The following is a 21,400-nucleotide window of genomic DNA, read 5'->3' as shown; positions in this document are numbered from 1 at the left end:
TAGGAGGGGGCCAAGTTTCTATTTATTTGCTTTTGAAAAGTTAATCTGAGGGGTCTTCTTAAGAGATAGTCAAAACTGCTGTCCTAGGAAGTACAGCAGCTGTTGACTTAGGCCTCTTTGTTATCACACTAGTACAGATGCTGTTGGAGTGGCCCATCTTGATGCCTTTGTATTTAACAGGACATTGTCACTCTGTGTAGTTGCAACTCAGACCATAAATTTCCATCTGTGAAGTTTTATGTCATTTCTAAGACCTTCTCTGCTGGGCTTGCCCCATGAAATACCTTAGTTACACCTAGAAAGGTTTCAGTAGGTGAAGGCTTACCCGCACACTGAGCAGCAGAGGGACAGAGCGCTGTCTTGTCCACATCCCTCAGTACACTGCTGGATGTGTCATCATACAAACAGGATTTTGGCCCTCTTGGCATCCTGATCCTATGCTTTTATTTTGGTGATGCTTTCTGGTGCCAGAGCCACTGGACCAGCTTGTGCATAAATCCAACTTGCTGTTGGGAAGGTTGGCAGTCCTGATGACCACTGTTCCAGCATGTAGCTTGTTCAGAGAGGGCCAGTGCTAGCTCTGAGTTTGTCCTTATATCTACAGGGGGAAGTAAGCTTGCACTGATTTGAACATACTGATTAGTAAATTGCTAGTAGTTAAAATCAGGATTTGCAAAAGCATTCAATGCTGCCCTTGTTAGTGACTACACTGCAAACCTTTATCAGTGCTGGGCCAGTTCTCAACTCTTTAGTGAGGACATCCCAGCTTACCACAGCAACTCTGAGCATCATCTCCTCTGTCCAACCTGAGGCTCCAGTGAGTAACCTATGAGTTGGCTGTCTTGGCTTCCTGTGGGAGATGGATGTTTGCTGAGGGTCTTTGCTTCCCTTGTGAAATGGCTTGGTGAGGTAGCTGCACCTTTCAGAGGTGCCTGGGTTTGTGTCTCCACTGAATAGCAATGTTACCTTATAAGTTGTGTAGAAACATGTAGAAGCTGGTGATTTCATAGCTAATGTCAGCTGAAATACATTTCACATAGAGGATTGGGGTTGCTGTGGAGTGTAGCCAGGTACTGGGAAGAAAAGCTGATACCAGTGCACAGGGTGCACACAGCAGCCACAGTGACACTGGATTTTGTGATCCCATCTGCTGCTTCAGTCTGCTGATCTCATCTTCTTGTATAGTGCATCCAGTGGTTCTCTTGGTTCCTGTGCAAGCAGTACAAGTGATGAGATTGTGGCTTTCTGGTGATGATTGCAAAGGGAGACTTTCTGGGCCCTTTGGTACGAGGCAGACAAGGACAGGTTGGTTGTGTCCAGACCCAGGAGAATGAAGGGCCCAAGCACCTTGCTCAAGACATAGCACCTATGTTGAAAACATCTCCAGCTTGCAGAACTCCCTTTTGATAATTTGCCTTTATGAGTGCTTTTCTTTGAAGAGGCCGCAGGGAGATTCCCAGGAAAGTTAGAAGATGAAATTCCCACAAGTTCCTCTACCAGAGCAAGTCCTTTAGCGGGGATGGCACAGAACTGATAGTGTCGAGAATATCAATTAATAATTCCTTTTTTCCCAGGTGTCTAATATTGCATTTGTGTCTGTTATTGAATTTCATGAAGGCTTGTGTTCTTCAAAATGTTTTTTCAAAAATTTGTTTTTTCTCATTTTGGTGAGCAATTTCTTGAACATGGCTGTTGTACACAACCTTTATATAGCTGCTATAAACTGTGCCAGTTATAAGTGATTTTAAAGGATTGGTTAATTTTTCGTCAAATAACATTTTGAAATATTCTATTTGTTTTGCCCAATAGTTTTTTCAAAACAGCTTGCTTAATCAAAAAACACATCACAATGACTTACTCATATGTAAATGATGCAATTCTGATAAATAATATTGCTCTACCAATAGTCCATAGACTTAAAAAAAAAATCAATCTCTTTTGTTGTTGAGATTAGTCCCAGATACAAATAAGGTTCTATTTATTTGTTTGTTTTTGTTTATTTATATACATTATTAAGTCTTGAACACAGGTTATTTATTTTTCAGATTTCCCTTCATGAAATGTCAACCAAGAAAGAACAAATAGCTGAAGCTCTGCAGACTACTCAGTCATTTTTAGCTAAGCACAGTGACAAGTATGCCATTTTTTATTTTTCAAATAATGTAAATTAATTGAATCAATACATACTATTTGCTTAAAAGAAATGACATCCTTATAGATCTCATTGCATGTCACGTACAGTTTGGGAGTTTTTTGTCTTATTTGGTGAAGCTTGATGCAATTTTGTTAATTTCAAGAATTTGACTTGGTTTGTATACCTCTGGTCATCTTAAAAATAGTAGATATTTAAAATTGCATTTGAAATCAAAATCATTAACAAATAATTAACAATCATTAATCAAAATAATTAACACATTTGTAGTAAATGAGTACTTGAACTACCTATCACAAGATTGTTTCATCTGTGTCTGAAAACAGATGGTTTTAGTTACTAAATTGCTGAGATGTCTCATGACTCCTTGATGGTTATGTTACGTGTCTTGACTGCTAATCAGCAGAAAAAGGCCTATGCAAAAGGCTATGTTAAAGGCTACTTTTCCTGAATAATTGCTATCAGATTGTAGCTTTCTTGAACATCTTTATAATTAGGCTGTACTTTTTCCAAACTACTTGTACTAATTTCTGCTGCCCATGTTTAAGTAAAGGTAGACAGATCACTCCCTGCAAGTTACAAATTACCCAGAGATCTCCTCCTTCCATTTTTTTTCCATAATAGAATGACAGATGAAGAGAGACATGAAATGGAAAAGCAAGTTAGATCCCTCCAGGAAAGCTACAGCTTGTTATCCAACGAAGCTTTGAAGCAGCTGCAGGAAGCACATCTGGGTGATGAAAAGATGGAAGAAAAGGTAACAAGATTCAAACTTAGATTTCAGTTTCTCTTGAGATTTCCTGCATGGTTTTCAAACCACACATGATCAGCAAAAGAAGAAGCTACAATTAACAGTGTGTGAAGGAAGTAGATATTTAATTGACTGAAGGTGTTGGGTATTTGCTATGAAATGCTGTATGTAACTTTACCTGTGCACATGAGCATTCTATTCATCAAACTTCTTTTGAAAAGTCTTAATAATGTGTGCCTTGCATGAAGAAAGATAAGCAAATCATTCATCTCTTAACTCTTCTCCTAAAAGCCATTCTTTGACTGCTAGATAAGTCTGTGTTTCTGCTGCAAAAATGACACCGTAAAATAACATGTTACTCTCTCCCATATATCACTCAGAAATGTCCTAGAAGTGATCTACTTTCAGGTTTTCCTAATTTTTTTCTGGGTATGAAAATGGGAGGACATAATACAATTTTCTCTGAGACACTCTGAATATATTTGTTAATGGATATTACTCTTAAATATGGAGCAAGTACTGTCATATACATAAAGAGGCAGAGTCTCTGTAATGAGTTCAAATAATGTTGCCAAACTGACTTCATGCTTTCCATGTGGACTAAATGCAATATTTGGTGCTGGAGTATCTGATTCCATATTGTTGAGTGTATATACAGAAATGCTGTATGCTGTAAACATGAATAGCATGGTTGTGTTGAATCACATACTGTTTCCAAATATTCTAACCTTTCACAGGCATTTATAGCATGAAAATGTGTCTTTCAGGTATATGTTCTATTTGCCCTCTCTGCAATCATTTCTTCTTTTCACTAACCCTATTTATGTATGCAAAGCGTAGGTTTTCAATTCACAGATGCATGTTGGTTTTAAATCTTTTATCACATCGTGTGCTGTTGAATGACTGACATAGATCACTTGTGCATTTGAGCTGCTAACATTCACAACATTCCTCCAGGCCTGGTAAGTACATGTTTTTATGCTTATCATGCATTCAAAATCAAAAAAGAATTTTTTAAACGTACGGTCCAAAAATGATAATAACTTTTCTTTTATATTTCCTTTTAGGTGAATAAAGTCATTGCTGGTGTCATTGACCAAACAACTGGAGAAATCCTTTCAGTCTTTCAGTCTATTTTAAGAGGTTATCTTGACTATGACACTGGAATTAGATTGCTTGAGAATCAGCTGATTCTTTCTGGAATAATTTCTCCAGAATTAGGAGTGTGTTATGATTTGGAAGAAGCTAAAGCCCATGCCTTAATTGATGAGCAGATTCTGTTGCAGTTGCAAGAATTAAGTAACGCAAAGAAGCTTATGTCAGAATCATCATTAGAAAATATTCCAGCTGTTTCAGCTTTAGAACAAGGTCTGATTTCAGAACCTCTGGCTGTTAAAATTCTTGAGAATCAGCTTTCAAGTGGGTATTTGATTTTGCCATCTGCTGGAGAAAAGCTGTCTTTGCAGAATGCTTTCCAGAGAAATCTCATTTCTCCAACTTTATATTCCAAACTCCTGGAAAGAAGAGATACATGTAAAGATCTCATAGACCCCAACTGTGCTGAGAAAATTTCCCTTGAACAGATGGTTCATAGAAGCATAATACACGAAGCAACAGGGTTAAGACTCCTACCTGTGAAACCACAAGAAAAAGGGAGAATTGTGTTCAAATGTGGAAGGAAGGTAACTGTTTTGAGGGCAGCCCATGAAGGGCTCATTGACAGGGAAACAATGTTCAGGCTGCTGGGTGCTCAGTTAATGTCTGGAGGTATCATTGACCCTGACTCAGGGAAACGAATGACTGTGGAAGAGGCCATGAGACAAGGGATGATAGATCAGGACACTGCTTGTGGGATCCTCACACGTCAGGTTCAGACTGGTGGAATCCTTTGTCAAAATTCAGGACAACGCTTGACTGTTGATGAAGCTGTGCAATGCAACTTAATATCATCTACCAGTGCTCTGCTGGTATTAGAAGCTCAGAGAGGCTTTGTGGGACTAATTTGGCCTCACACTGGTGAAATATTCCCTGTATCAACTTCTTTGCACCAAGATATGATTACAAATGAGCTGGCATTCAAAATATTGAATGATAGAAAGAAAATAGCTGCACTTTACATTCCAGAAACTTGTGAAATAATCAGTCTTGACAAGGCTGCAGAATCAGGAATAATAGACAGTAATACTGTATCTGTTTTGACCAATGTGACTTTACCAGATAAAATGCCCGATGTAGAGGAATTAAAGTCTCTTTGTAAAAATGCTGCAAAATGGTTATCAACTTATGAATTTCTGCCATCTGTATTTCATGGCTGTGAGGGGGAACATGAAGCTTCTGGCACAGAAGACCCTATATGTCATAATCTAGATGAAGCTAAGAAACTATTCATGTCTTACCTGATGGTGAATAGTTATATGGATGCAAACACTGGACAGAGACTTTTGTTATATGATGGACAGCTGGAAAAAACCATCAATATGTTGCTGGAAGGTGATAGTGCTGGGTACAATGCTGGTGTATCAGAAATAGAGTTTAGTAACAAATATGTAAGTTCAAAAGGAATTCACCTAAAGTCAGCGGACATTGTTCAGGGTGATCTTTCAGGTGCTGAGAATTCTTGTAATAATAGGATATGTAATCAGTTTGATGATTTTGGGAATTACGTATCTTCACAAGAAGATCCCCATGTGTGCAGGCCAGATGTTTGCAATATTCTTGGTTCTGAGCAATCAGAATATACACAGGAAATGCAATTAACTACCCCTGCAGAACTCAGAAATGTAGTAAACAGCACTCAAAATTCCATGAAGAGAAATGAACTTGGAGGTTTTTTTGAGGTTTCTGAGTGGACAGAACAATGTAAGCATAACAATCAGCTGACAAATTCAGCAAACATTGAAGGATATCTTCCAAATGACTCAACTACAAGACTTTTATCACAAAGAGCAAAAGAAGAGATTTGTGTGGGAGACAGTCTGGATAATGAAAACATGAATGATAAAACATTACAAAATTCCTTGAGCGTGAATGATTTGTCAGATAAGGAAACATGGAGGGAGCTGGAAAGGTGCACGGAGTATGGGCTTCCCATATTTCAAGCTGATGGTAGCAGAATGGTACTGGATAACAGCAAGAAAGATAATTTACAGAGAAGTCTTGATTCATCCATCACTGCAGACACTGAATATAGGCTTCCAGAAGAATTGGTTGGTCAATGTGGTGTCACACCAAAGTTTGAAGACAACAGATATGGTGCACAATTTCTTCAGGAATATGCAGGTCCATCCCTACAGGACTGTCTTTACATCCATGGAAGGCCATCCCTGGAGGATTGTGCTGATTTTCAGAATAAACTGTGTCTAGACGACAGCACAGACACGAACCATAGGCTTTCATTGGGTGGTGATGCTGTCATACATGATGGACCACCTCTGGGGGACAGTAACAGCACAGCACAAAGGCTGACAGAAGAAGAAAGTGATCTTATATTCCATAGGTTACTGCCGTGTGACAGTAGTTCTGACTCATCAATAGAGGGGGATGATGGCATCCCACAGCTTGGAAGTAACTGCTTGCAGCATGGATGTGGTGAGGTAGCCTCTGAAGAGGACAGCTCTCCGTTGGATGATGATGGTGATGATGATGATGCCTATGAAACACCTCAGGGTGATGATGGTGACAGCGATGTCTATGACACTCCACAAATTGATGATGATGATGATTCCTCTGACATTTCTCAAGGTGATGAGGGGTTTGACACCTTGCAGGTGGGGGATGATGATACACCAGAGCCAGAATTGGCTGGAAGATCAGTTCCATTCGGTTTTCTGGAGGAGAGAGGTGGTCAAATAACCCTAAGAGAAGAGACCAGCTCTTTTCAAGAACTTGCAGCTAATGCTGGAGAGGATGTTCATATAAATGTGAAAGGGCAACCTGAGAGCATAACTATAGCTTCTGCAAATACCAAAACTATGGAGAAAATCCTTGAGGGAAGGGAAAGAACAGGGAGTTTTGGAGAGAAGGAGCAAGAATTGTCAGTTACTGCCGAGAGTGAAGGAACAAAGGAAGGAGGCATGAGCTATTTATGGAAAATGTATGAAGCAGATGTACAAGACAGGAGTGAGGAAGTTGAAATGAAAGCAGAAGGTGACCAGTGTGAGGAGGAATCTGAAGGTACACAGGAGGGGGAAGATTATGAGGAGGATTATGATAGTTATGATGATTCTGACACTGATTCTGACAGTGAAGATGAAATGGATATTTTTTATTCACATCATCAGTGTATGAGTAAAGGTGACCAGCTCTTAATGTCTGTAGAAGATGTAGAAAGGAGCAATGAAAACAATCAGAATATTGATGACTACTGCTATTCTTTAGACCACAAGACAGGATACACTTTGCAATTCCAGTCTAACCATGAAAATGGAAAACTATCCTCAGTAATATGTGAATCAATGTCAAATATTTCTGAAGAAAGATGTGTTGATCTTTCATGTACCAGTGAAGAAGCCAGACAGCAGGAGTCGGAAGATGAATATGGGACTTGTGTCAAAAGTGAACACATGCCACAAGTTACTGCTGAGCCTGTTCAGTCTGAAAATACGTTTTACACTAAATGGATGTCCGCAAAGAGTGAGGAGAGTAATGAAACACAGTTTAGGGTTCCAGTTTCTCAGCTTCTTGATGGTACTGTGAAATCTGACATCAGTGTGACAGCCTATCTACAGCAAGCTACTGATAATGACCAAAGTACTTGGACAAATTTGCTTCTCTCAGAAAGCTTTACTGATAGCATGAATAAAGACAATAATACCATGCCAATGTTACAGTCAAATCATGGGCAGAGAGAGGCACTACTTGCAGAGGAAAAAGTATTAAATTATATGGAACAGCTAAAGGAAAGCTCATCCCAAATGGACAATCAATTCCTTACAGATACTCCTTATATGACTGATAATAGTTCATTTAGGGACCCAATACATCCAGTCACTAGTTGGAAGCATGGTCAAATAGAAAGAGGTTTTGAAATTCTTACAGAAAATAAAAATAGAGTAAATATTATGGAGGAATGTGATGTCATGGGGCTAAGTAATAGTCCCATTCAGATGGAAAACCTTGGGGAAATATTTGATGCAACAGTAATTAAAGCTGCTAGAGAAACTCCTGCTGCAAGTAAAGAAAAAGTAAATGTTGATCAAGGTTTTCTTGACATTCAAGGGACAAGATCAGATGAATTTAAGAGAGATGGTAACATTTCTGCTCCTTTAAAACAACATACAACATGCATAAAAGAAGGTGGCCATTCAGAACTCAATGAAATTGGATTCTGTTTTGAGGACACGGAAAGAGAGGAGAAAGGTATACAAAATGAAAAGGATTTTCTGCTAAATACAGAAGAAATGCATTCCAGTGAATGTAGCACTTACTCTTTTCCCCCATCTAATACAGTGAAACCAAAGGAGATTAGCATAACTGAAAAAACAGGGAGACTTAACTGTCAAAACACCGACAATGTTTTGAAAGACATTCCAGAAAACAAAAGCAGCAATGATAGTGAAAATGCCCCCACAAAACCAGATGCTTTAGGAAGTATGGAGGATGCCAAAGAATTAGGGGATGGAAATGAAGTGCAATGTACTGGGAGACATACCCATACCACTGATGTTTCTTCTGCAATTCTGAGTAGCATAGGGACTAAGTTGAATTATGGTGCCCAGAACAAACATGAGATGCTGAAAAACACAAAGGGAGAAAATGTCATGGTCAGTGACACTTCCTCCCTTGGAAATGGTTTCAAAAAACAAATGTCCATGGAGTCACTGCAAAAAGAAATGGGAGCCTGCAAAGACTTTCAAGTAAAGGAAGGTCTTTCAAAATCAGCAGATGTGTCTGACACACTAATGGAAGACTTAAAGAATATGTTACAAAGGAAATTGAAAATGGGACATGTGTACTGCAAGCAGGAAGGTGAACCCCTAAATTACTCTGATACCAGAACTTTAATGCAAAATTTACTTAAAATGGTTAGAAGCACTCAGCTTGAGAGTGAAATGTCTAGTGGGTCAAATCTGAAGGAAATACACAATGCTGTTAGAACTGCACTAATGGTCACCACGCTGTGTACAGAACCCAAGGACAGTGATGCTCCTTCACTGCTTTGGCCTGATTGCAGAAGTCCTGATCTTCTTCATGATATCCTGAAGCATGAATCCTGCAAGCAAAAGACAGCTGATTCAGATGAAAGGAAGAGTGAAACAGACATGACAGCTCCTGCTCCCAAGCTTGCTACCAATGAACTTCTGGAAATTTTTCAAATCTCACCTGGAGATGAAAGTACAAGCAAGTTAGAGGAGCTGATAAATGGTTTGCTTAGGAGCTCACAGGTTGCTGGTACTGCCAAAGAGCATGAGGGTAAAGGCAAAGGAGATGGGCTTTTTTCTCTTTCCTCAACAGAACAATCAGAGCTTGGATCAGAAATTGATGAAGAGAAAACATTGGCAGATAACACAATCTCTACTTGGAAAGATGATCAGGAGCATGGGAAGAAAGAAAGCCTGTCCAAAGGCTTTACTGAGCCTGTTTTGAAAACACAAGAAGCAGTCATGGGAGACACCCCTACTAGCATGGTAAGTAACAAGAAGATATGCTCAGTGTCCTGTATTAGTGGAATTTCGTGGATCTTTCTGAGTGCTGGAGAGAACAATTGAACTGGAAGAATGGTTGAAAATTAGATTATAAATTTAAAATAAATCATAATAAACCCAAAGACTTTTATTGCTTATTTTCAAGACAGTTTGGAAAATATTTTCTTATTTTTAAAACTAATTTTCAGTTTGATGGAGTACAGCAATGTTTAAAGTTAACAGAGAAAATGCAAGAACATTTGGCAGTGCTTCAAGATATGAAGAAACACCTAGATAACCAGCAGCCTATTAGTAACAGCCTGGAAATACTAAAAGCTGAACTGGAACAGCTAGAGGTAAGTGAAGTGTTCTTTATGCTTGTCCTTCAGTGATGGGTGCTAGAAATAGCCCTTAGGTTTAAAAAGTGAGATTCAAAATGTAATTAAAGCAATTCAGATTTAAACATTTTTCCTAGTAACTTAAAGCATTTTTTATATATTCTCTTTGTAGTCATTTGAATCAGGACTGGCTACCTTTGCAATTATCCTAAAAAAGGACATGAAGCTGGCAGAACAATTCTTAAAGTCTTGTAACAGGGATATTCCAGAAGAGAAACTTGAAGAGCTAAAGATAAGCTATGACTCTTTGCAGGAAGCATTTTTGGTGGTCTGTGATAGATCTTCAAAACGAGCAAAACAAATAGTCCGCGCTGTTGACTTGGAAATGGTATGTTTTTAGCAGTGTATGTTTTCACCTTGATTTTCTTCAAGGCAATTGGCTAAAATAAAGGAACTTGGATTTTCTTTAATTTATCTTAGTATAAAGATACATGTGTGATTCAATTTAATATGGTAAAAAATGTGAGTATACTACAGGAGCATAAATAATATAAAAATTCACTTTCTAGTCTAAGCTTGCAGGATTACACCAGCAGCTTTTAAACCAACTGCAGAGCTTTTCAGACTGGATCACAGAGAACAATAAAATCATGAATGACTTCACAGTGAATATTAACGACATAGAAGAGATGAAGAAAAGTTTACAGCTATTTAAAGTAAGTGCTCTTTATGGCAGGTGTTGATGTTTCTGGCAATATTGGTCCTTATTATTAATTATTAGCTAGGTTTTTTAATTCCTTCTCAATAACCTCTGTGGCCTAAAGAGAGGACTAGAAGTAATTACTTAATACAACTATTAGATAATCCATTAATAAAATCGTGTTGATTTGCTTTTTCACTTGCAAATAAAGTTTCATACAGTTAGGATTACTGAGAAAGCTGTTGGTTCTACTTACATTTGTTGCAGTAAGTCTGAGCCTTTTATAAATCTAATATATAATACAAGTACTTCAGTGATTAAAACTGGATTTTTATGCATTGGGTTCAGAATCTTTACTGAAGTTTAATTGTCTTCCCAATCAATTATATGTGAGAACACAGGATGGGAAAAGATAAAAAGGTTTCTTCATTACACACTCCACAAAATGAGTAATGGCAAACAAAGCAGATAGAATTTTTAGTAATGTTCATATACTTCTATAGGTATGAATAATAAAAATTATTTTAGTTGTTCTAATGTGCTTAAATAGAGTTCAGAGAAATGGTGTGGTCACAGGATTTGCCACATTGCTAGAAATGGTGACGTTCTTGCTGTGGAGTTAAGAATAGGAATGATTTCAAGTATATATTTTAAAATTTCTGGATTTTCAGACCAGATGTAACCTAGAAATGTTACATCTAACCTTCCATAAATCTTTTAGAGTTGAAGGTCAGTCAGTTCTCAAACATCTATGAGAGACCAATGAAAGAGAAATGTACAAGTTCATCTATTTTATTCCTTGGACACAAGCTGTCCTGAGGCAAACCATGCACAAGTTCTAATGTCATACCTGAGTGTGACAGTATGATTCTGAGTTTTGATTTTTCATGGCTAAATGGTCTACCAAAGGCATTTTGGGATAAGAGCTAAGAAGAGATGGTAGGTATACTTGTGTTTTATTTGTACTCAGTTTTTCTTTGTTGCTAGTAATTCCCTTCACTTCATTTACAGAACAGTGCTGCAGAGCTCAGCTGTAAAAAAATGCAACTGGAGTCCACTGCTTTTGATGTTCAGTTCTTCATTTCTGAACATGCTGAAGATCTTTCTCCTAATCAGAGCAAACAGCTGCTGAGGCTCTTAAATACCACCCAGAAATCTTTTCAGGAAGCACAGGAAGCAATAACTTCTCAAGTGGAAAGATTAGAGACTCAGATACAGGCAGTGCAAGAGCTGGGTGATCAGAAGGTTTGCCTTTCTGTGTAAATGTGTGCTGAATGTTTCTGTCTATGGATGAGGAACTTTTATACCATCATGCAATATTGAGTGTATTTCTATCTTTTCCCTTTTTACTACAGATACATTTGTAGTTCTGCAAAAATGATATTGATGAAATTTGGTGAATTATCATTTTTGTCTTTCTTTGTTATACTCACAGAAACAACATATTAAATTAAGAACAGACACAGGTATGCTCTTTCTGGCAATGAGAGAAATTTACCTGAGGTTTCTCACAAGTGTTGTTTCTTCAGCAGCTCTATCAGTAATTGATCCAAGCTATGTTGATCACTGAATTTGCTATTGCACCATTCCATAACACTTTGGTCTTGCTGAAGATTTTCTTTCCCTTTAATTTGTCAGGTCATCTGCTTATGTGATCTTTTCTCTAGATCTTCATAGTCCAAGAATCAGATTTGTTAAAATCTGTGTAGCATGGATTGTTTTGACTGAGATGGGTAAGAGGGACAAACATATGAGTAAATCAGCCAAAATACTTGCAGGTCTAGGTGTGGGTACTGGGAAAACTGTGAGTCAAGTTGGGCCAGTTACTTCTTCAGCAAGTGTAAACAGCCTTTGTTGAGTCAAAAGAGGCTGATAAGATGCTGCACCTTAACAGCACCTCCTTTTCTCTCATAGCAGCACTGTTAGGACTCAGAATCACCACCTCAGCCCTGGTTTATGTGTAAATAAAAGAGCTTTAATATTCTGAAGACTTTGATTATTTTGCCATTCCAAGAACATTTCTTTCTACTATATTTTGTGAAAGAAGCATAAAATTGAGTATAGGAAAGGCACAGTTAAGATTTCTAGAACTCTGTAACAGTAATGAGCTTGCATGTTTTGTTCTTCTCTACTGCTTAAAAAGTTCACAGTTTCTATTCAGGTAACATGTTATGCATACCAAAAATAGCTAACTCACATTCACAACTAACCTCTGTTTTGATGTCCTTTTTTTCAGAATTAATAGTGTTTATCACAGGTATCAAGTGGTTAAGAAACTGGATTTTCACTTCTGCTGTTTGGAGATTTCATCCTTCACATATGTGCATGGCCAGACTTCTATTGGGCAATTCCATCAAACATGGTCTCTTTTACTTAAAACATATTTGAAGTTTATCCATAACTTCTCTATGTTCATCTTGCTCTTTGTACCACTGCTATCATGTTTACAGCATACTTTAAAAATTATTACTTTGCAATATTGATGTTCAGAGATTTCTAATATCTATTAGAGTGTTGGTTCCTGAAGTGAGGATTTTTTTGTCTTATTGTTCAATTGTACTTGGCTCTAATATAGGATGTGGCTGAACGGCAGCAGGAATGCAAGGAGAAACTGCAGGAAATCTGTGATTTGCTTACACAGACTGAAAATCGACTCATCGGACAGCGACAGTCCCTTGTTATTGGAGACAGCAAGGCTGAGCTGGAACAATACCAGACCAAACAGGAGGTATGCACAGTTCTAGTCAGAGAAGTTAAAGAAGGCTGAGTGCAGAGGAGAGTGACTCGACTCTTTTGTTGAGTAACAAGGCTTGTCATGTGAGGAGAATAAAATAGATTTGTTTGACCTACCAAAAGTAAAGGCTTAGTGGCATGCATTTAAACTGCTGCTTGTGAATACACTCCAGTATGTGCCAGTGGGAGCAGAGAAACTTCCAAATGAGGAGACACTAGAACAAGGGAGTATGTGCTACACATTTCAAGAAGCACTCTTGAAGCAGGCATGAATTTTGTTAATATATTAGCTTAAGATCATTCCTGTTGAATGTGATAAAATCACACGTGTTTATTATACTAAAATAATTTAGCCAGCTTTTTAACTGGTATCAGGAAGTGTTTATTCCTGTTCAGAGTACTTTGAAAAATTTTGCTGCAATGTTTTCTCTTGCCTGAGGCTTTCCATTGCTTCACTCTTGCTTTGTTTTGAATTCTGGTTCTTATTAGTATTTCTTGCAATCTCTTTGGTGTCCTCATGTAGCAAACCCCTTTGAACTGGTTTGCTTTCCTTGCTCTTCAGCTGTATCCAGTCATCTATAAGCTTTTACTCTGTTCTGATAGAAATTGAGTTTATGATAGTTAAAGGAGTGAAGGGTTTGGTACTCTTCTTCCTCCTCCTAGTTTACCAGTTTACTATACTGTAGAGCTCCAACTCTCTGTAAAAGGAGAAATTTCCTTATTCATCCTGCCTTGCTTTACTTATCTTTGAAGTAATGCATCTAGTTTGTCAAAGTTGTTCTTATAGTAAGTCATACACCCCTGGGGCAGCTTTTAATATCTCTCACCTGTCTTAAGGATTTATGGCCTAAATGGGATACTCCTGGGGAGTCAAGAACTGATACAGCCTCATTTTTTTTTCCATCAGCTGCTTGTGACTGCCTAGCAAACTAGTTGTTATTTTCTGCCTGATCTCTTGGAATTGCCATTCAAAAAGTGTGTCTTAGGAGGGAATGGGGGTTATAAACAGTCTTTTTTATATCAAGTCAGAGCTGTCATCCTCAGTGTGCTGTTTGAAAGGGAGCACAGAGATCTTGGTCACAGGAGAAGTTTTCTTGATACAGAATCCCCAGGAAAATATTTCTAATGTACTTGCTGAAGTGTAAAATGAGCTGCAGTTTTAGCTGCTGTATTCTAAAATTGCTGCAAAATCTGTGGTCTAGAATGAGGATCAAATGTTCTGTCTTGCATCTCCAAGATTGTTACACTGCACGAGAAGGTGAAAAATGTAATTGTTTCAGTAACTGGGGGAATGTATTCAACAGTAATCATTACAATTAAAGTTCCTCTCAGATAATTGGGAGGCAAACTAGGAAAACTGCTTTGGGTAAATGAAAACTAAAGATCTGTCCTCTATGAAATTCAGTGGAAGTAAACATTCTTGAGAGGCTGAAATATTATTATTGATTACAATAGAGGAAAAAAATTTGTATGCCATCTCTGGCCTGAACAAACCCAAGAAATATGGAAAAAAATTCACCCAGGAAAGAATACAATTTTCTGACTTCTAGTCAGACAGCTTATTTTCAGCAGCTTTTCATTAGGATAGTAATGGGCCAGAATTTGTGAGGAGACTCACTTTACAAACTGCAGTGTAGCAGATTTACTTAAGTCTTGATTTCTAATAAAATAAATATATGTTCTGCATACGTGGAAACACAATATTTAAACTGTTAAAGGGAAAAAAGTGGGCTCAGTCTGAATAGGACTGTAAGCAAACAGATTTGCAATTAAAAAAAAAAAAGATTGAGCTGCAACATTGTCAGATGTTTGCCTTTGATTTTAATAATTGTCTGCAATTTATTAATGTATCATGTGCAGCTAGGAAGGACCAGTGTAGTGCTTACACCTAGAAGAGAGATAGTTCAAATAAAGTTAATTGGAAAGATCTCATGAATACTTTACTTACTCCTATTTGCTTTCTTTTTTATCAAAAGGAGATCCAAAAAGACATGAGAACAAGTGCCCAGACACTGGCAGAGATTGTGAAAAATACTGAAGCCTTCTTGAAAGAGAATGGAGAAAAGTTGTCACAAGAAGACAGGACTATTCTGGAACAGAAACTAAATGAAGCTAAGACAAAGTGTTTGCTCCTTAGCCAGAAGGCAGAAGAGTCCAAAAAAGAACTGGATAAAGCTATGACAACAGCAATTAAGCAGGAAACAGAAAAGGTTTTTAGGCAACCGTTTCATACCTTTATTCAAACCTTTTTCATGTCTTATGACATTAGTTGTGCAACTTACTGTTGTGTGGTGGGTTGACCATGTCTGGATGCCAAAAAGCCATTCCATCACTTCCTTCCTCAGCTGAACAGGGCAAGAAAATGTAATGAAAATCTTGTGGGTTGAGATAAGGGCAGGGAGACACCACTTGCAGCTGCTGTCACAGGCAGAACAGGCTTGACTTGGGGAAATTAATTTATTACCAATCAAATCAGAATAGGATAATGAGAAATAAAAACGAAATCTTAAAGATACCTTCCCTCCCCCTCTCCGTTGTTCCTGAGCTCAGCTCTGGAGCTCTCTCCCTCATTCTCACCACTGGTGCCAGGAGGATGGGGAAAGTGGGTTGTGGTCAGTTCATCACACATTGCTCTGCCACTCCTTCCTCCTCAAGGGGAGGACTCCTCACACCCCTGCTGAGCTCCAGTGTGGGGTCCCTCACACAGGAGACAGTCCTTTATGAACTTCTCCAATGTGCAGTGGGGTCCCTTCCATGGGGTGCTGTCCTTTGGGCACACTGTTCCAGTATGTGGAGTGACCCCATGGGGTCACAAGTTGTGCCACAAGCCTGCTTGAGTGTGGGCTTCCCACAGGGTCACAGCTTCCTTTGGTCATCCATGTGCTGTGGAGTGGGGTCTTCCCGGGGCTGCAGGTGGATCTCTACAGCCCTGTGGCACTCCGTGGGCTGCAGGGACGCAGCTGCCTCACCATGGGCTGCCCCAGGGGCTGCAGGGGAATCTCAGCTCTGACATCTGGAGCACCTCCTGCCTGTACTTCTGCACGGACCTTGGAGTCTGCAGAGCTGTTCCTCCCACATATTCTCACCCCTCTCTTCAGGCTGCTGTTTTTCATGCATTTTTTTACCCTTTTACTATGTAATCCCAGATGTGGTACCACCATTGCTGATGGGCTTGGCCTTAGCAAGTGGTGGGTCCATGCTGGAGCTGGTTAGCTTTGGGTCTGTAGGGCATGAAGGAAGCTTCTGGCAGCTTCTCAGAAAAGCTACCCCTGCAGCCCTCCCAGTTCCAAAACCTGGCCAAGCAAACCCAATACATATTGATAAACTGTGGAGAGGTTAATATCATATTTCATTTGGGTAACTAATGAACTGTTGATTTATTTTCTTATAAAATAAACAGCAACCTCTAAATTAATACAAAATTTTATTTGATGTTAATGTATTTTAAGTGGTCTATTTGTATATTTATTTGATATTTTGTGATCTCTAAAGAAGATTTCTAAATTGAAACTGTTAAATTTCAATGTAGGTTGCAGCCATAGAACAGCTGGAAGAAAGTAAAAATACAATAGAAAACCTTTTGGATTGGTTATCAAATGTGGATAAAGAAGCGGAGCATGGCCGGAAGTTTAAGCAGGTGATAGAACAGAATGGAACACACTTTGAAGAAGGAGATGTGAAAGTTTTGGAAGGAGAGGAGGATGATGTCAATGGGAATCTGCTGGAAATGCAGCAAGACATTGAAACTGAGGTGGATGGACTAGTGAAAAGCATAGATGATAATCTGAACCAGCAGTATCAGAAAGTCAAGGTATTGTTACTGGGTTTATTCAACATTGAGGAGTATCACTCCTTATTCAACATAAGTGAACTCAATCTCATCCTGTTTGTCATAGGCTTTGGAACGAGTACTAGGAAGATAGTAATACACAGTGGAAGGAATTTCACTAGTTAGAATGTATTGCACATTTGTCACTTTTTTGCTATTACTATAGTTGTTTCCTGCAAAATAAGAGAAAGGACACATTCTGCAAGGTAAATGTAAAGAATCTTCGTGGTGAGCTTAGTATTTTTTATAGTGAGAAATTGGTGCAGGCAAATAAAATGCAAAAAGTAGCAATATTAATTCATATTCTTTATATGACTTTTTCAAAAATCTTTGTGATACCCAGATGATTCATCCCCTTTTAATCCCCTGTGACTACAGATTGCAAATTGCTGCAAATAATAGTTTACTGAAATTATAGTTTTCATTTCCTGCAACTTTAACACAGTTAAAGCAGTGTTTCAAGGCTTCAGAAGAGTGAGTTACATAAAATTACAGTGCAGCATTTTAAAAACAGATTTTCGTGGTAGGTTGGAAGCATTTAAAATAATAAGAGTTTGGTTTTATTTGCTGACTTACAGCTGAGAAACCACGAACCTTTAGGTGTGAGTTGACTGACACCTTAAAGAAAATTAATATGCTTGTAGCTGATAGTATTTTGGATTTCCTTTTTTATTAAAAAAAACTCAAAAACCAAAATGCAAAAAGCAACCTAAGAAAATAGGATTATTGGGCGTTCTGTACATTATATTTTTACTTCTACTTTTTTTGATAGTTAATTTCTGCACCTAGTGCCTACAGAATAATTGGTCACTGTAGTCATGGAAGAAAAACATACTTTTTATTTTACGTTGCTATTTTTCATGGGAGACATTCAAGAGTGAAGAATTATTTTAAAGAATATATTTGAAGTATGGTTTTCATTTGGAATATTGTACTGGTTCCTGGACTTAAATATTTTCATGGGATTGAAACATTTGAAAGCACAGATTGTGTCTTGATTTTTAATGTCAGCTGGACCTGTTTTAAAACTAACTATATTTGATAAGAATCATGGCTCTTGATTTTGAAAAATGAAATTTCAAAACTCAATAATTTTTGTTCACTGAGTGTAAGAAGAAATTATCTGTACTATATTTGATGCTTTTACTCCTTTAGATCTGCTTGTCTGTAATGGTAGCCACAATATAAGTAATGGGACATGGAGAGTTTTGATTTGGAAAGTTGTCTACCTTTGAATGTTTTATTTGTTAAATCCCATTTTGAGACAGAGAATTAGGAAAATTTTGATTATACTAAGTACACTACCATAAATGCTAAGTAATCAGCAAATTAATTTTATTAGGAAAAACATTAAAGAGATTGACAAAGTCTAGTTTTGCGCTGTAGAGTTGTGTTTTGGAATTACAGGGGAAAATGTTTGTGTGATATATGCATCCAGGTATTGCTGAGTTGCAATGATACTTGAGCATTTCCATACGGCCATGGCCTGTACATCTGGCAAAAATTACCATTGAATAATTTGTAAATACTTTTTAACAGCACAGAAATATAGTGACCAAGAGTCACACTTTCACTTAAATTACTGACAAAATGTGGGGTTTATGATAAACAATATGGAAATTAGAAAAGCCTTTTATAGTTTTGACGGTCTCCGTTTTACATGTCCTTTACTAAGGAACCATGTGAGAGGGTGCTGGTTGTAATTTATTCTTCTATTTGTAGGCTCAACACGAGAAAATTATTTCACAGCAGCAGGCTATCATAGTAGCAACTCAGTCTGCTCAGGCCCTGCTTGAGAAGCAAGGGCATTACCTTACCCCTGAAGAAAAGGACAAGATGCAAAGGAACATGAAAGAGCTGAAGGCTCAGTATGAGACTGCTTTGGCTGAATCGGAACGAAAAATGAAATTGACCCATTCTCTAAGGGAAGAATTGGAGAAATTCGATGCAGACTATAGTGAATTTGAAACATGGCTGCAGCAGGCAGAACAAGAACTTGACAATTTGGAGGCAGGGGCTTCTGACTTCAGTGGTATTATGGTCAAACTGAAAAGGCAGAAGAGTTTTTCAGAAGATGTTATATCTCACAAAGGTGATTTACGCTATATCACAATTTCTGGACAAAGAGTTTTGGATGCTGCAAGGTCATGTAGCAAAAGAGACGGTGTGAAGGTTGACAAAGATGGCATTGATACTTCGGCTACCTATGCTGAAGTGCAAAACAAACTGGATAGAGCTTCAGATCGCTTCAAATCTCTCTATACTAAGGTAAGTTTTATTTATACTGAATGGGAATGACTTCTGATTTAGCAATTTGTGTAGGCAGGAGGTAGTTGATAAAACAAACACCGTGAGAAGTTGTAAAATCTTTGTTTCTTGAAGTTAGATAACAGAACAAGATGCTTTTCTAGAAGATCTACTTCAGTCAAATGTCAGACTATTAAAGGTCTGAATGGATGATACTTTCTACTTTGTGTTATAAGGAAGAAATGAGACCAGAGTTCTTGAAATGAGACCAGAGTTCTTCATTGTTCTTTCCAGCCTTAAACAGCCTCTGAGACTGTGGCAGCTCAGAATTCCTTGAGTATGTTTTGGGGTGGAAAGAAATTGTAATACTTTCAGATGTATAATGTTACTTTATGTTACTTGCAATATTTCCCACTGCTGTTTATTTACTTGGCTCCCTACTAAAAAAATGAGTGTAAAAAGAGAGAGACTATGCCAAATATAGCACGTAAAGTTTTAATTTTAATTTGTATCCTGAAAGTTTGTCCTGATGTGACCTTTGTTGTCAGCACTAGGCATGAAAGAACTTAGTGATTTAAGGACAGCAATTATTTTCCACTGCTCTGCCAAGTAAACATTTTATCCTTAACAATATCAGATTAGTGTCTAACTAATGAGTAATTAGCAGTGCAAAATCCTCCATGTACCTTAGAGAGGGAAGATAATCTAGCTCTCTGTGCCAGGTTCACATATGGAATCTGCCTGATAGAACTAGACAAACACCACCAACTAGTCTCACATTTCAGCTGTTTTCAAAAAACTAAATGTTGTTCAATATTGATAATATTCCAGACCTGTGAACTTTTGAGATAATTATTAATTGAACCATTGAAGAGAGAGCTGCTGTCAGTAGCCTTTGACTGTGCTATTTCATATTTTTCCAAGATCATAGGTTCAAACTCCTTACAGCTTCAATGTCTACTGGTACAGTGTTGGTCTGCAACAGTGGCCATCTTTGTCTGGAAATTTTTGTCTCTTTAAGGTTTTCATGCTCAGAAATGTAAATTCTATGAAGACATGTATCTGATTACAGGTTAAAAAGGCAGCGTAAAACTTGTCTTCTTGGTTTGTCAGGACAGCTGCTCATTTACAGAAGCACATTTTCCTTTTCATGCTTAACTGGTATAAATAGGGCAGCTAAATTGTCAACTCTCTTGACATGTTAGATTTCTCCAGTTGTTTTATTGAATTACTTTGAGTATGAATGTAAAGATTTCATAGCAAAATTTTCAGAGAGCTTATTTTTATGCACATAAAAATCCCATGCCAGCAGCTTGATTTGTCAATTTCCAAATTCTATCATTTCCATATATACATTTAGCAGGGTTATAAGGGACACGCTTTAAATATTTGACAATAAATATGCAGAACAAAGTAGAACTTTTGTGTCTTTATGGACAGAATTCTAAAAAGTGAGCTTGTCCACAATTAGTGAGATTTTCCAAGCTGTAAATAAATTGGTAGTAACCTTTTTTTGCCTTTGTAAAAGTTTCTTGCTTTTAATAAATACTTAGATTGCTTTTACTTTTATATAAATGTATTTGCACATGTGTGAGACATGATTTTATAGGCTTATATGTTGAAGGAATCCTAAAGTCAGTTCTTGGTTATCTGGTTATATAAATAAGCATGTTCTATGTCTGCCCACCAGATGGAGACCAAGTACCATTTGTGAATAATAAAATACAGTCTCTGGAAGGTTCAGAATATAAATATTTAATGTAACTGTTTATAAATATTATGACTTGATACAATCAGATTTTGCTTGTGAAATCATCTCCAGAAAGTCTGAAAGAGTTTCACTGACTTTTTATGTGACAAATCCCTGTAAACATTTTGGGGCATGCTAACATATAGGACTAGTAGGATCTTGTTCAGATGACATTTTTAAGTGAATAAAACAAAGCATATGTACAATACCAAGCCATATCACTTTGGATTTACTATGCAGGTAAGGTAGTTATGAAAACAGTACTCCACTGTCTGTA

At 37.7% G+C, this 21,400-nt stretch overlaps 1 protein-coding gene across 39 annotated transcripts in view; it reads left to right on the top strand.

The window, feature by feature from the left end:
- Positions 1-21,400, top strand: part of DST (dystonin) — a 289,183-nt gene that overhangs the window by 175,548 nt on the left and 92,235 nt on the right. For 31 of the 39 annotated variants that reach the window (XM_038134003.1, XM_038134007.1, XM_038134006.1 and 28 more), the window contains 11 exons: positions 2,046-2,134; positions 2,777-2,909; positions 3,971-9,529; positions 9,736-9,882; positions 10,037-10,252; positions 10,434-10,580; positions 11,576-11,809; positions 13,140-13,292; positions 15,274-15,507; positions 16,827-17,108; positions 18,849-19,394. In XM_038134003.1, coding sequence (XP_037989931.1) covers positions 2,046-2,134; positions 2,777-2,909; positions 3,971-9,529; positions 9,736-9,882; positions 10,037-10,252; positions 10,434-10,580; positions 11,576-11,809; positions 13,140-13,292; positions 15,274-15,507; positions 16,827-17,108; positions 18,849-19,394 — 7,740 coding nt within the window. The remainder of the gene's footprint in view (positions 1-2,045; positions 2,135-2,776; positions 2,910-3,970; positions 9,530-9,735; positions 9,883-10,036; positions 10,253-10,433; positions 10,581-11,575; positions 11,810-13,139; positions 13,293-15,273; positions 15,508-16,826; positions 17,109-18,848; positions 19,395-21,400) is intronic. The other 8 variants (XM_038133992.1, XM_038133994.1, XM_038133993.1 and 5 more) reach the window with 1 other exon arrangement.

This window comes from Motacilla alba, chromosome 3, assembly GCF_015832195.1.
Source record: "Motacilla alba alba isolate MOTALB_02 chromosome 3, Motacilla_alba_V1.0_pri, whole genome shotgun sequence".
Taxonomy (NCBI): Eukaryota; Metazoa; Chordata; class Aves; order Passeriformes; family Motacillidae; genus Motacilla; species Motacilla alba.
Note: the sequence above shows the minus strand (reverse complement) of the source record. Positions and strands in the feature narration are given on the sequence as shown.